Source organism: Scyliorhinus torazame, chromosome 9 (assembly GCF_047496885.1).
Source record: "Scyliorhinus torazame isolate Kashiwa2021f chromosome 9, sScyTor2.1, whole genome shotgun sequence".
Taxonomy (NCBI): domain Eukaryota; kingdom Metazoa; phylum Chordata; class Chondrichthyes; order Carcharhiniformes; family Scyliorhinidae; genus Scyliorhinus; species Scyliorhinus torazame.
Genome location: NC_092715.1, coordinates 167,200,007 through 167,215,240, shown reverse-complemented (window position 1 = coordinate 167,215,240; position 15,234 = coordinate 167,200,007). Strand labels below are relative to the sequence as shown.

At 48.9% G+C, this 15,234-nt stretch overlaps 1 protein-coding gene across 4 annotated transcripts in view; it reads left to right on the top strand.

Annotated features, from left to right (window-relative positions):
- Window positions 1-15,234, top strand: part of LOC140429570 (dual specificity protein phosphatase CDC14A-like) — a 206,064-nt gene that overhangs the window by 127,893 nt on the left and 62,937 nt on the right. For all 4 annotated transcript variants that reach the window (XM_072516747.1, XM_072516748.1, XM_072516749.1 and 1 more), the window contains exons 7-11: window positions 349-411; window positions 525-612; window positions 11,463-11,693; window positions 12,274-12,412; window positions 13,900-14,065. In XM_072516747.1, coding sequence (XP_072372848.1) covers window positions 349-411; window positions 525-612; window positions 11,463-11,693; window positions 12,274-12,412; window positions 13,900-14,065 — 687 coding nt within the window. The remainder of the gene's footprint in view (window positions 1-348; window positions 412-524; window positions 613-11,462; window positions 11,694-12,273; window positions 12,413-13,899; window positions 14,066-15,234) is intronic.

Here is a 15,234-nt window from a genome sequence, read left to right as displayed (position 1 = left end):
AATACTGTCAGTTCTTGTTTATGCATGTGTGCAATTTCAAAATTTGAATGGGAGGCCACAAGAACCACCCAGAAACAGAAACCTGTCATTCAATTATCCCCTCCCCATTTCAGCATTTAAGAGACATTTGAATGATTGCAAGGATTTGCCGCTATTATGCTGCCAAGAGTTTATTTCTGGTGTTAACTATTCTTGGCCTAAACTTGAACTTGGTCCATTGGTGCCAGTGTTTATTTTGTAGTAGAGATTTTACTTGGAAAAAGTACTTTGGACTCGCCTCTTCTAGTGACTATTTTCTTTATACTCTTGTTGATTACTAAGCATAATTCTTAATCCTTTGATTTGTAGGCCCTACAGTATGAATTCTTCAATTTTAATACATTTGATGTAGATGAATATGAACATTATGAGGTTAGTGTTTGTAGATCGATAAAAGATGGCATTTTCAAAACTAATTTTTTGAATACTTAAATATTCTTCAAGATTGACGGACACCTATGTATAAATTAACACTTTGTTTGCAGAGGGCAGAAAATGGCGATTTTAACTGGATAATCCCCAGCAAGTTCTTGGCCTTTAGTGGACCACATCCAAAGAGCAAAATAGAAAATGGTGGGTATTCAGTTGTGAATTAATTTTTGGATCTGTGAATGTGTTGCTTTATCTTTTCAGTTCTTCACTTGGGATATGCATTTAATAGTTGCAATGGTGTCTACAAATAGTAAAATGCCATCAAAGTGATTTGTTTGGATTTTATTTGGTGTGCTCCCAGGAAGCAGTTAAGTCACATAGTATAGGTGCATTTAAGGGGAAGATGAATAAGTGCACAAGGAAGAAAGGACTCGGATGATATGATGATGGACAGGCTCCAACATGGACCAATTGAGCTGAATGGATTGTTTCTTTACTATAAGTACTTTACTATAAATAAAATCTTTCACGTTACCAACACGAGTGCTCCCTACTAGCCCTACATCCCTCTGCCCGGCTCACCCAAAATCCGAGTTTTCATATCCTATCCAGCACAGTAACCTACTCGGCAACCACCCTTGTCCATTTATACCTACATCAAATTTCAAGTTCTTAGCCCATGTCTCAAATCTCTCCCTACAATGTGTTTTCATTGTCTCCCTGGCAGCCTCCTCCCCTACCCCCACGATCTCTCTATTCCTCTGACTTTCCTTCAGTGCACCAGTAGCAGTGGTGCTTTTAGCAACTGAGAGTCCACCCTGGAATTTGCTCCCAAAGCTTTGCTCCGCTTTTTACATTGGGTGGGATTCTCCGGTCTCCAACGCCGAAATCGCGTTCGGCCGGAGAATTCCTGTTGGTGCCGAAATCGAGGGCAGCGCTGCTTTTGCGATGCTCCGCCCCTCCAAAATGGAGTACTCTACGCCACATGCCGTATGGATGGCCTCAGGGCGTCACCTGAGGCCCTCCCCGATGTTCTGAATTCCTGATGGCGTGGGTCTCTCATGCTATTTTGGCTGTGGAGTGAGTGCAGCACTGCCACAGTCGAGGGGGAGGGGTTTGGAGAAAGCCAATCTGTGGATGCGGGGGAGGGAGCTTGGTGCACGGGTGGGGGATGGCCCAGGGGCGGCGGGCCTGGCCGAAGGGGGGGGGGGTCATTATTTGGTAGGAAGGTCTGCACCCAGCCGGCGCCATGTTGCACGGTGCGGCCGCTGCAGGCCGCCACAGCCATGCCCGGCCACGGACCCGGCAATTCTCCGGCTGTATCCGCAGCTAGAGCCCGGTGCTCTACGCTGAGTGCCTACTAGTCCCCCACCAGACAGAGGATCGGTAGCCGTTTTGCGCCGTTGTTTCAGTCGTGAAACTCCACCGTTCCCACGCCAGCATTAGCACTTAGTCTCAGAATCGGAATATCCATCTCCTTATTCCTTAAAACACACCCCTGTGACCAAGTTTTTTTGCAACTCCTCTAATAATACTTTTATAAAAACTCTCACTCATTTAAAAAAAAAAAAAAAGTCCCCAAGTGCTGCAATGTTAAAAGGCCCAGAATATTGGATGTGATTTAACCGCTTTGCGCCCGGCACGGATTTGAGCACGCAGGTTAAATAGCAGGAGAGGCCAAAATCAAGATTTGAGCCGTGCGAGAAGAGAATCCCTTTGCTATCTAACCAACCTGCTTCCAATGGCGTGTTCCGATCACTGCCAAATATGGCAAGCGTATTATTAACCCTGACCTCAATTTATTTCTATCTCATTGGTGAGATTGAAGTCGAATGCAACGGCCTCCTGGGAATTAACCGGGAGATCAAGTGGGCGTCGTTTAGTACTTTTTAAGAATGTGAAGCTGGTGCAATGGCTGCTGAGGGGATCTGAGGTGGTGAGTTATCATTTCGATTTTCTGGCATGCAGCCCAAAGGCATGAGAGCTACCGTCCCAGGGCTTGGTCTTGGTCAGGGAGCTGAAGTGTTCCAGGTCAGGTGTTGCCCGTGGGTCTGGTGGGGCGGGGGTGTTGAGTCGAGGTGCTCATCGTCAGTGAGGCCTTCAAGCCATCTTTAAATATTGTGGATACCAATAACGGGCAAATTCCCGTTCCAGCCTCCCCGAACAGGTGCCGGAATGTGGCGACTAGGGGCTTTTCACAGTAACTTCATTGAAGCCTACTTGTGACAATAAACAATTATTATTATTAATTATTATTAAATACAGTTGCTGCCTATCTGTCCCACCAATTCTTGGTTCTATGTTGAAGGTCACTTTAACTCCCTTTGACTGTGAACAGCCTCTAGCTTCTCAGCTAAAGGTATTGCTAATGAGGAATTGCCCTTCTTAGTTTTAAGAGCACTTCACAGCTGCAGGTTGTGTTTGCTGCTTGCTCCTATTGGTGGCTGCAAATGCCTGGAGGATGCTGTTGCTGTTTCCTCCTTTTTCTGTAGCCGGAAAGAAGGACGATTGTTTAAGATACACCGGGCTCAGGTGGACTTATGAGTCCAGAGGCAATCCGGTTTGAAGCAAGAAGACCTGATGCGCGACATTGATCCAAATGGGCCACCAAATTATTTGTTCAGGGGATCTGGGCATTGCTGGCTGAGCTAGCATTTATTACCCATCTCTAATGGCCCTTGGACTGAGTGGCTTGGTAGGTCATTTTAGAGGGTGACAATAAGGGCAGCACGGTAGCATAGTGGTTAGCACAATTGCTTCACAGCTCCAGGGTCCCAGGTGCGATTCCCGGCTTGGGTCACTGTCTGTGCGGAGTCTGCACATCCTCCCCGTGTGTGTGTGTGGGTTTCCTCCAGGTGCTCCGGTTTCCTCCCACAGTCCAAAGATGTGCAGGTTAGGTGGATCGGCCATGATAAATTGCCCTTAGTGTCGGTTGAGTGGGGTTACTGGGTTATGGGGATAGGGTGGAGGTGTGGGCTTGGGTAGGGTACTCTTTCCAAGAGCTGGTGCCGTCTCGATGGGCCGAATGGCCTCCTTCTGCACTGTAAATTCTATGTTAATACCACTACGCCACTGCCTCCTTGTGTATCTCCAGGATGCACATCAGAGGTGGAGGCAGCCTGCTGCTTTTTGCACCCTGTGGCCTTTGATGCCCTTGGCGGATGTCCTCTGGCGGGCCTGGAGTTGGAGGGCCCCACCTGCAGGGCAGCACGGTAGCACAAGTGGATAGCACTGTGGCTTCGCAGCACCAGGGTCCCAGGTTTGATTCCCCACTGGGTCACTGCCTGTGCGGAGTTTGCACGTTCTCCCCGTGTCGGAGTGGGTTTCCTCCGGGTGCTCCAGTTTCCTCCCACAGTCCAAAGACGTGCAGGTTAGGTGGATTGGCCATGCTAAATTGCCCGTAGTGTCCATAAGGGTTGGGAGGGGTTATTGGGTTGCGGGGATAGGTTGGAAGTGAGGGCTTAATGTGGGTCGGTGCAGACTCGATGGGCCGAATGGCCTCCTGCACTGTATGTTCTATGTAATCTATGATTTACCAGTGTCAACTGGAATCGCCATGTCACCCTGTTCTACCTGCTGTCCTTGAGATGCGCCAGTGTCGAGAGTTTTTTTTCGGAAGAACTGGAGACCACCGTAGACTCCTTGGTGACAGACCCTGGGTTGGCCTCTAGCGCTTCCTCCAGCCTGATGGTGCCCGTAAGGTCTTGGTGGTATCCATAGGCTGGAGGGGAAACTGGAGTGAGCTCCAGGGGCCTTGCATCATCTGGCTCTGGCGGTCCCCATTGCCTATACCATATTGTCGATGCCCTCAGCGATGGTTCTCAGTGACTGGTCCATGCTCTGCAGTACCTCGACTATGCCCAACTGTGTCTGGGACAAGTCCTTCAGCGAATGGGATGTGACGTTGAGGCACCCAGCCAAGATCATAACAGACTGAGCCATGCCTTATGCACCAGCACGCAAGACATGGATGTCATGCAGACTATCCACTGCAGTCGCCACCCTAGCAGTGTTGGACTTGGTGCCACGCATTGTCAGCATCAGCTCCTGAGCCTGCAGCCTTTGGGACTCACTGGAATGTCGTTGACATCCACTCCTGAATATCACGGCTGAACCCGGGATGGCCCCCCATCAGATGGAGATCCTGCGAGACAATGGACATGTGGCCAGTGAGAGGGAAGGATCATTTTGTCTGACATGAACAACTCACTTGAGGACAGGTCATCTGGGTGAAGGGGTGGATCTTCACCTCTGCCGGACAGGTCAACCTCACTCGTCAGTGACTGCTGTCTCCTCTGTCAACCCCACTATCTCCAGGGCCTCGTTCCTCATAAGGGAGTGAGGACGAGGATCTCTAATACTCCACCCTCGTCTTGCCACTTTTCCACTTATTATGGGCTATCTTCTCCTGCGGGGACAAAGAGGGCATTGTGAGCCACACCCTTGATGGGTCAAGGGGTCTACAGCAGGTGGCATGTGTGGGCACCGCACCTGGACATGAAGGGGTTGTGCTAGTGGGTGCCAGTTGATTTTGAACAGCAAGCACGAAGATCTGATGTGGGTAGGGTGCGAGGTGTCAGCCAATGATTTGTGTGAGGCAGGGGTTTGGGAATTTGAGCGGTGGCAGATGGAACTGATGGTGGGAGAGAGGTGGTAACACCCTTGTAGCTCAGTGGAGGCTGTTGGATTTCTTCCAACATTGTACGGCTGTCCACCTGGTCATGCTACCCACACTGATGCCCGCTGCCACCGCCTTCCAGGCAATATTGGTGACCTTGCTGCTGGTCCTCCAACCCCTTCGGGGGAACAGGATGTCCAGTTTTGCATCAACTGCATTGAGAAGCCTGGTTAGGTCGGCATCCCCAAAGTGAGGACCAGGTCTGCATGCTGCCATGCTTCTGCGTTGGCTGGGAGTGAGTGGTGAGGGGGAGTTTAAAATCAACTCCCTCTTGTTAGTGGCAAAACACTGAGGTGAATCAGACGGTCAACAGCCGGTAATGGTCTTCGGGGGCTTTGAGTCTTTCCATGCCAACAGTATTCGTCGCCGGGCTACCAGGGAAGCAAAGGCCAAGACATTGGCCTCCTTCTCCTCCTGGACCCCCGGGTCCTCCGACACCCCAAAGATTGCCACCTCCGGACTCATTGCCACCCCAGTTTTCAAAACCCGGGACATGATGTCCGCGAATCCCTGCCAGTACATCCTGAGTCTCGGGCGCGACCAGAACATGTGCATGTGATTAGCCAGCCCACCGGTGCATCTAGCACACTTGTCCTCCAGCCCGAATAATTTACTCATCTGGGCCACGGTCATGTGGGCCCGACCGCATGACCTTAAACTGGATCAGACTGAGCCTGGCGCATGTTGCGGTCGTGTTTACTCTGCCCAGAGCTTCTGCCCAAATACCGTCCTCCATCTCTGCACCCCCCCTAGCTCCTGCTCCCACTTGAGCTTCAGGTCATCAGTCTGTGTATCCTGTGCTCCCATTAGTTCTTTGCAAATATCTGAGACTCTACCCTCACCTACCTCTCCCCTAGAAACTACCCTGTCCTGCCTCCCCTTTGGTAGGAGGCGTGGGATGGACGGCACCAGTCTGCGCACAAAATCCTGTACCTGTAAGTATCTAAAGTAATTCCCTCCCGCCAGCCCGAACTTCTCCTCCAACGCCCTCATGCTCGGGAAGCTCCCTCCCAAGAACAGATCACCCATCCTCACAATCCCCGCCCTCCGCCACAGTCGATACCCACCGTCCATGTTCCCCGGGGCAAATCGGTGATTGGGGTCCACACCGATGCTCTCACATCCCCTATATGCCTCCAGTAGCCCCAGATCCGCAAAGCCGCCACCACTATAGGGCTGGTGGAGTACCGCGCCGGTGGGAGCGGCAGAGGCGCCGTAACCAGGGCCGCCAAACTGGTGCCCCGCACGTAGCAGCCTCCATCCGCTCCCAGGCCGACCCCGTGCTCGCCATCAATTTCCTTATCATCGCTATGTTGGCCGCCCAGTAGTAGTTGCTAAAGTTCGGCAACGCCAGCCCCCCCTCCCCCCTGTTCCTTTCGAGCATCACCGTCCTCACCCGCGGGGACTTCCCCGCCCAGACAAATTTTATTCAGCCTCTTGAAGAAGGACCTCGGATTAAAATGGGGAGATACTGATCTATGAACAAGAATCTCGGGAGAATCGTCATATTGACAGTCTGCAACCTCCCCGCTAGTGACAGCGGGAGTGCATCCCAACTCCGAACCTCCTCCCTCACTCGTTCCACCAGTCAGGACAGGTTGAGCTTATGCAACCTGCCGCAGTACCGTGCCACCTGTATTCCCAAGTATCTAAAGCTTTCCCCTACCAGCCTGAACGGCAACCCCTTCAGCCTACTCTCCTGCCCCGTCGCCTGAATTACGAACAACTCGCTCTTTGCCACGTTCAGTTTATATCCTGAAAACCGGCCAAATTCCCTCAGGATTTCCACGATGCCATCCATCCCCGCCATTGGGTCCGCTGCGTATAACAACAGGTCATCCGCGTATGACGAGACTTTATGTTCCATTTCACCCCCCCCCCCCCAGACCGCCCTTTCCAGTCCTTTGAAGCTCTCCGAGCAATTGCCGGCTGCTCTATGGCCAGCGCGAACAGCAGTGGGGAGAGAGGGCAACCCTGTCTTGTCCCGAGGTATAGTCTGAAGTAATCTGATGTCCTGTTCGCCCTTACACTAGCCTCTGGGGCCTGGTATAACAGCCTAACCCAGTCAATGAACCCCTCCCTAAACCTTCCCAGCACCTCCCACTGATAGTCCCACTCGACCCGGACGAAAGCCTTTTCCGCATCCATAGCTACCACTATCTCTGCCTCCCTGCTCTCCGGGGGCATCATGATCACATTAAGCAGCCTTCTTAGATTGGCCACCAGTTGCCTACCCTTTACGAACCCAGTTTGGTCCTCCGCAATTACGTCCGGTACACAGTCCTCAATTGTAGTCACCAAGATCTTGGCCAGTAACTTAAGGTCTGCGTTGATCAAAGAGATCGGCCTATAAGACCCACAGGCCTCCCGGTATTTATCCCGTTTCAGAATAAGCGAAATAGTGTCCTGCGACATCGTCGGGGGTAGGACCCCTCTCTCTTGCCTCGTTAAAAACCTTGACCAGCACTGGCCCCACTACCTTGGCAAACCTTTTGTAAAACTCCACCGGATATCCATCCGGCCCCAGGGCTTTACCTGACTGCATGACCTTCAGGCCCCCCAGTACTTCCTCGATCCCAACCAGGGCCCCCAGTCCGTCTACCACCCCCCTACCCACTCTTGGGAAGGTCAGTCCGTCCAGGAATTTTCTCATCTCCTCCGGTCCCCTGGGGGGTTCCGAAGTGTACAGTTTACTATAAAAGTCCCTAAACACCTTGTTCAGCCCTGCCGGGTCCCCCACCAGATTTCCCTCCCCATCCGCTATCCTTCCTATCTCCCTAGCCGCTTCTCTCTTCCTTAGTTGTTGCGCGAGCATTCTGCTGGCCTTCTCTCCATGCTCATATATCGCGCCTTTTGCCTTTCTAAGCTGTTCTACAGCCTTGCCTGTAGTCAGCACCCCGAACTCGGCCTGCAGCCTCTGTCGTTTCCTGAGTAACTCTGGCCTCGGGGACTCCACGTAACTCCTGTCCGTCCGTAAAATTTCCTGAACCAGTCGGTCCATTTCTGCCCCATCTGTCCTGTCCCTATGGACCCTTATTGAGATCAGTTCCTCTCTCACCACTGCCTTCAGCGCCTCCCAGAGCACTGCTGCTGAGACTCCTCCAGTTTCTCTCTCTCTCTCACCGCCTCGTCTGCTAGCAATCCAACTTCCAGCCTCCATTGTGGGCGCTGGAAGCTATCCTTACAAATCTGTGGGTCTACCCAGTGCGGAGTTTTACATATGAGTTTTACCCATATGGTAATTGCTGAATATTCTGCCCCCACCATCCCGGACAGCAAGTCCCTACTCATGACCAAGAAATCAATTCGGGAATACACCTTATGGACGTGGGAGTAGCACGGACACTCCCTCGCCGACGGCCGGCTAAATCTTCACGGATCAGCTCCCCCCATTTGCTACATGAACCCCCTCAGTTCCTTTGCCATCGCTGGCAACCTGCCCATTTTTGAAGACAACCGATCCAGGCTCGGGTCCAGGACTGTGTTAAAAGTCCCCACCCATGATCAGTTTGCGTGAGTCCAAGTCGGGGATCTTCCCTAGCAACCTCCTGATAAAATCCACATCGTCCCAATTAGGGGCATACACACTGACTAAGACTACCCCTTCGAGCTAACCCCTAATCATAACAAATCTGCCGCCCCCCCATCCGCAACTGTATCTTCCGCCTCTAATTGAACCCTTTTATTAATCAGGATCGTGACCCCCCCTAGTCTTAGTGTCGAGCCCCGAATGAAAGACCTGGCTAACCCAGCCCTTCCTCAACCTAACCTGGTCTGCCACTTTCAGATGCGTCTCCTGCAGCATGACCACGTCCGCCTTCAGAACCCGCAAATGCGCGAACACACGCGCCCTCTTCACTGTCCCATTTAGCCCTCTAACATTCCAGGTGATCAGCCTGGTCGGGGGGGGGGCACTTCGCCCCCCCCCCCCTTTTGCCGATCAGCCATCCCCTTTCCTTGGCCAGCCCCCCAACCATGTGTCGTGCTTCCTCTGGCCCGCCTCCTGGCCGGCTCCACCCATAACCTCCTCACTGTTGCCATGCCCGGTTTCCATCTTCATCAGCAGATCAACCCCCCCCCCCGTAACACCATCGTACCACCCAACCCCTGCTCTAGTCTAACTGCATGAATCCCCCCCCACCTGGCTTCTATTGACTAGCCCACCCAGCTAGCCTGGTGGCTCCCCACTTCGGCGCCAGCCGTCTCTCACCCATTGTTCCCTGGCTCCCCTCCCCCAGCCCATCCATACCACTTCCCCAAACCAGCCCTGCTTAAACACATATTCTATACAAGTCAAAGACATTCCCTACAATAATGCAATTTAGATCAAACTGATAGAGATAAGTAGTACCAGGCACTCTCAGCCCTTCCCCTCCACACACCGAAAAAGATTGCAAAAAATTCCCCCGAAACCCCCATCATAACCACACCTTTTTAGCTATTTTCCCCCTACCAAACCTCCAACCCAACAAGAGACCCCAAAAAGAAAACATTTAGGGAAACCACAAAAAAGAACAAGAAAAACCCATCGCTACCTAAAAAGGTCGAAAAAACAAAAAGAATGGATCCAAGCATGCAGGCATCTCTCGAAGCGAGAGAAACAAAATAGACTTAAAAGTTCTACCATGAATCCAAGAGTCCTCAGCTCAGAGCCAGTCCTTGCTTCTTAACAAAGTCCATCGCCGCCTCTGGTTCCTCAAAATAGTGGTGCTGGCTCTCATACGTAATCCACAGTCGTGCCGGAAAAAGCAACCCGAATTTCACCTTGTTCTTGTACAAAATCTCCTTCACCTGCCTGTTGCCTCCCTTCCTCCTGGCCACCTCAGTGCTCAGGTCTTCGTAAACACGCAGGGTGCTATTGTCCCATGTACAGCTTTGTGTGCTCTTGGCCCATTGCAGAACCCGTTCCTTGTCCAGGTACCTGTGGAACCGGACCACCATCGCTCATGCGGGACCCCCTCACCGCAGCTGCCTCACCTGCACTCGTGTGCCTTGTCCACCACCAGCAGGCGAGGGAACACCTTGTTCCCCAGCAGCTTCTGAAACATACCCTCCACATACGCGGCGGCATCCAGCCCCTCAGCCCCCTCCGGGAGGCCAACAATTCTTACATTCTGCCGGCGAGACCTGTAATCCAGGTCTTCCAGCCTTTCCAGGAGTATTTTTTGCTGATCCCTCAGCCTCCGAATCTCCACGTCCGCCACCGTTTGAAAGTCTGCCTGCTCCTCCAACGTCTTCTCCAGCTTCTGGAGCTTCTCGGCCTGATCATCCAGCCTTTTTTCCAATCGGTCCATCGACTTCTAGAGCGGCTCCAAATTATCGCCCTTCAGAGCTAAAAAGCCCTCCTGCATGGCCTGTAGCAGCTGCTCCATTGTAGGCTGGACTGTCGGCGCCTTGTTACAGACACCGGTCATATTGGTCTCTCTCACAGCTTCCACCGTGCCCTTGTTTGACCACTTCTTTTGCTGTTTACGGTTCCTCCGGCTTCTTAAGTTCATGCAACTCTGTATGGGTTCAGTGCCTGAGTACTATTGCTTTCCAGTTCTGCGCTCAAAAGCGCAAAAAAGTCGGGGGAAAAGGTCCAAAAGTCCAACCGAAACAGGATCCACCAAATGTGCGACCTACTCCCTCATATTCGCCACCGGAAGTCCAAAACGAAATGATCTTTGAACTTTAACCATGCTGTATCCCAATTCTACCTTTTCCTATCTGCTGCTAAAATCCTCATCTGTGTCTTTGTCACTTCCAGATTTGACCAATCCAATGCCCTCCTAGTTAGCCTCCCCTCCATCATCTGCAAACATCAGCCCTCCCAAAACTCTGCATCCTGTTCGAAAATACCAAATTTAACACACCCACCATTCCTATCCTCAATAATTGCATTGGCTGTCAATTTTGCAACATTTCAAATTTGAAAATGTCATCTTAGTGCTTAGATTGCTTCACTGCCGTGACTCTGTAATAATCTCTGCCAGTCCTGCAGTCACTCTGCCTGTGAGCTCTTGATTCCTTGACTCCGGCCTCTTAACCCAGCATCGATTGCTGCCTTGACCTCAGGTTGTCGAATTCCAATCCTAAACCATTTTGCATCCCCCCCCCTTTAAACGCTAATTCTTCTATGTGAAATGTCAAATATTACAATTTACTTTGTAAAGAAACAAATTGCCAATGACGGCAGCACACCAAGTCAGATAGCCCGTGAAAAGAGTAAAACAAATTAATATTTTCGGGCATGAACTTCAGCAGAACTCCGACCTGACGTGTATTTTCAGCAGGCTTTGGTCTGAGGTATTGAGTATGAAACTGTGCTAAATGTTGGAAACAAACTCATGACTACCTTTTCTTTCACTCTTTTTTTTTTTTTTTGAATCAGGCTACCCTCTGCACGCTCCAGAGGCCTATTTCCAGTACTTCCGCAAGCACAATGTCACCACAATTATCCGTTTAAACAAGAAGATGTATGATGCCAAGCGATTCACAGATGCTCGTTTTGAACATTTCGATCTCTTCTTTGTGGATGGAAGTACGCCTAGTGATGCGATAGTCAAAAGATTCCTGAACATTTGTGAAAATGCCGAGGGTGTCGTTGCTGTGCACTGTAAAGGTACTGTTGCTGATTTACATTTGCAGTATTGACGTTGACAGTACTAGTGTCATCGGAGTGGTAGAGCTAAAAAGGAAAAATGTGGAAACATCTTTTTTTAATTACAAAATACAAATGTCGGCTAGTCAGCATCTGGATTGAAGGTTCCTACCTAAGTCTGCCTTTATCTTTTAGAAATGGAATGGAAATGAATCACATTTTCTGTTCCTGACTTCTAAATTATACAGAGATTGTATTCTGTCCTGGAAATTCAATATTTGGAATTTTAAACCGGTAATTAGTAGCAGCAGGTTTCCAACTTTAAATTCAAGTATTCTGGGTTCCTGTTGGTACAATTGTGGGGTGGTGGGGGTGGGGGGTGGGGGGGGGGGGGGGGGGGGGGAAGGTAGGTGAAGAGGATGAAATAGAATTTCTATTCTATCCTCCAGTTTTTAGTGGAGATACTGGAATATTCAGTTTTGCTTATTGAATTATGCATTCTTTTTGTTTCCCAGTGAGTTCCTTTTTAGCACCGTTCTGTATATTTTACCACAATTTTCAGACATGATTGTAATGACTGTACTTTTTGTTCTAAATTTAGCTGGCTTGGGCCGAACTGGTACTCTAATAGCATGTTATATCATGAAACACTACAAACTTACAGCTGCGGAAGCCATTGCCTGGATCAGAATATGTAGACCAGGGTCAGTTATAGGACCCCAGCAGCACTTTTTAGAAGAGTAAGTACCTTGCCATACTTAATAAAAATATCGGGAAGAGATGTTAACCTGAATGAATTACATCCTGCATCATTGCAGGAACAATAAATTGGTACGTAGTCAATGACAATTTTACATCAGCAATGTATTGGGGTCTGAGAGTTGTGCATTTAGTACTGAAACACAAATTGTGACGACAAACTGCCTTAGCGAGATGGCAAGCCAAATGATGGTGTGTTTGTGAGCAAAGTTAAATGCACTTCTGGAGGGAGGAGGAGAAAATTAAAGAGCAGATCAAAAGTCCCTGATCTGTTCTTGCACACTGCCAGGTATCTCTTGAAAGTGCAGGGACCTTGACAGATTTTCAGACATGGGAGGTCTAAAGAATTGTGCACCATTTTGAACTAAATCATAAGAGTTTGAAGATCATTGTTTGATGCATGGTCTTTGGGTAGTGGTGGAGCACTCAAACTGGCTTCAGAGTGAGTGTGAAGGAAAAAATAACCACTATAATCCTCACTCCTGATGCATGATGCCCACCAATCGAAGAAAGTGCAAATATGTGGATGAATTGGGATCTGCACCAATGTCCTTTATAGTTCACAAGCCTGCTGATGCTCACTTTCTTGGTTCACCAGTGAACAATGTGAGCAACCAGCAAGTCTGCTATTTTACGAGTCCGAGTCACCACCTTCAAAACAAGAAGCAATAACTTTGAAAAGGCAGACATACAAACATTATGGAAACACTTTTCTCCTTTGTTCAATGAGTCAGAATTATTCTGTTTCATTTAGTTTTGTATACCATTAATACTTCCTTTAAAACCCACAAATGATCACGGATTTAATGTTCATAGAATACTTTTGCTTCAGAGTAACTATCACCAATAATGTTTTAAATTGTAATGGGAACATATAAAAGCATTTTTGTTATTTACTCACATCTGACCTCCATCCATTTTGACAAGCGAGGAAGCCAAAGAGAAAATAGGACCAGGAAAGTAAATTTTTACAGTGGTAAATGAGAATATGTTAGATCGGATAGAAAAACAACAAAAATAGGAGAGATGGAAAATGGTGGGTAAAAATGATCAAGACAAATTGCTTATTTAGAGGGTAGTTCAATAATGAAGTAGTGACATCCAAATAGTTTATTGCTATTATGAAGTTTGTCTGTGAGCTAAAGCTCTTTTTTTAATGCTGGTGCAGTCCTGGGACCTTGTCATTTACTTGCACCAGAAAGTTACAAGAGGTACGCAGAAAATTTGATATATTAAGTTGTGCTAGTTAAATGTTGATGATGTAAAGAAACCTGAAAATGAATGTATGGCACAGTAAACATTATGGCCAGTTCTTGATTTAATGGATAGTAGAGGAATTGGGTTTAGTACCTTGGCAAAAGAAGAATGAGAATGTTCCGGACAAGTTCATCTAGAAATGAGGAAGAGCCTTTCTCATTCCTAAATTCTTTATATTCTTCTTTATTAGTGTTTATATTGTGGTTGGCAGGAAACAAGCTAATCTATGGGCCCAGGGTGACCTTTTCCATGCAAAATTAAAAGAACAGCAGAATGGAAAGGATAAAGTTGGCGTTACCCGGATCCTTTCTGGAGTTGATGACATTTCCATCAATGATAATCAGAACAAGATGATTGACGAACAAGAATGTCACACGGTAAGTGACATTTTGGTATGAGATGGTCCAGTTTTTGGATGGTATTAATCCAGTTCTTCAGCTTCATTGCATATCACATAAATGTTTAGTAAAAGATAATACTTTACAATGATCCTAAAATGTATTTTTTTGAAAACCTCGCCAACTCTTCCTAATCCAGTAATGGCCACCTCTATACATTTGAGACTCTGGTAAAGTTGCCTACTTGAGTAGTCTACCAATATCTTGCAGGTTTCCTGAAAGTAAGGTATTCTTTTTTTTTTTAATAAACAATTTTAATGAGGTATTTTTGGCATTACAAACAACAACCGTATAAAAACAATGTACAAAGAACAAGAAACATAGTGCAATCACCGACTCCCATCCCACCAAGACCTGCCTAATTGACCACCTATTCTACACTACCCTAACCCCCCCTCCATCTCTGCTGACGATTAATTCCCCGCGAAGTAGTGGATGAATGGTTGCCATCTCCGGGCTAACCCTAACAGTGACCCTCTCAAGGCAAACTTAATCTTCTCTAGGCCGAGAAAGCTTGCCATGTCAGTTAGCCAGGTCTCCAACTTCGGGGGCTTTGAGTCCATCCAAGCTAACAGTATCCGTCTCCGGGCTACCAGGGAAGCAAAGGCCAGAACATCTGTCTCTTTCTCCTCCTGGATTCCTGGGTCTTTGACACCCCATAAATCGCCACCTCTGGACTCATTGCCATCCTTGTTTTCAAAACTCTGGACATGACGTCCGCAAACCCCTGCCAGTATCCCCTAAGTTTTGGACACGCCCAGAACATGTGAACATGGTTTGCTGGTCCTCCCGCACATTTTACACACCTGTCCTCCACCCCAAAAAATCTACTCATCCGGGCCACTGTCATGTGAGCCTGGTGGACCACCTTGAATTGGATCAAGCTGAGCCTGGTGCATGTTGCAGTCGCGTTGACCCTCTTCAATGCGTCCGCCCATAAGCCATCTTCCATCTCCCCATCAAGCTCCACTTCCCACTTGTGCTTCAGCTCCTGGGTCTGTGTCTCCTCCGCCCCTATGAGTTCTTTGCAGATGTCCGAGACGCTCCCCTCTCCCACCCACCCCCTAGACACTACCCTATCCTGGATCCCCCTTAGTGGCAGGAGTGGGAAGGATGATACGTGCCTGTGCAGAAAGTCCCGCACTTGT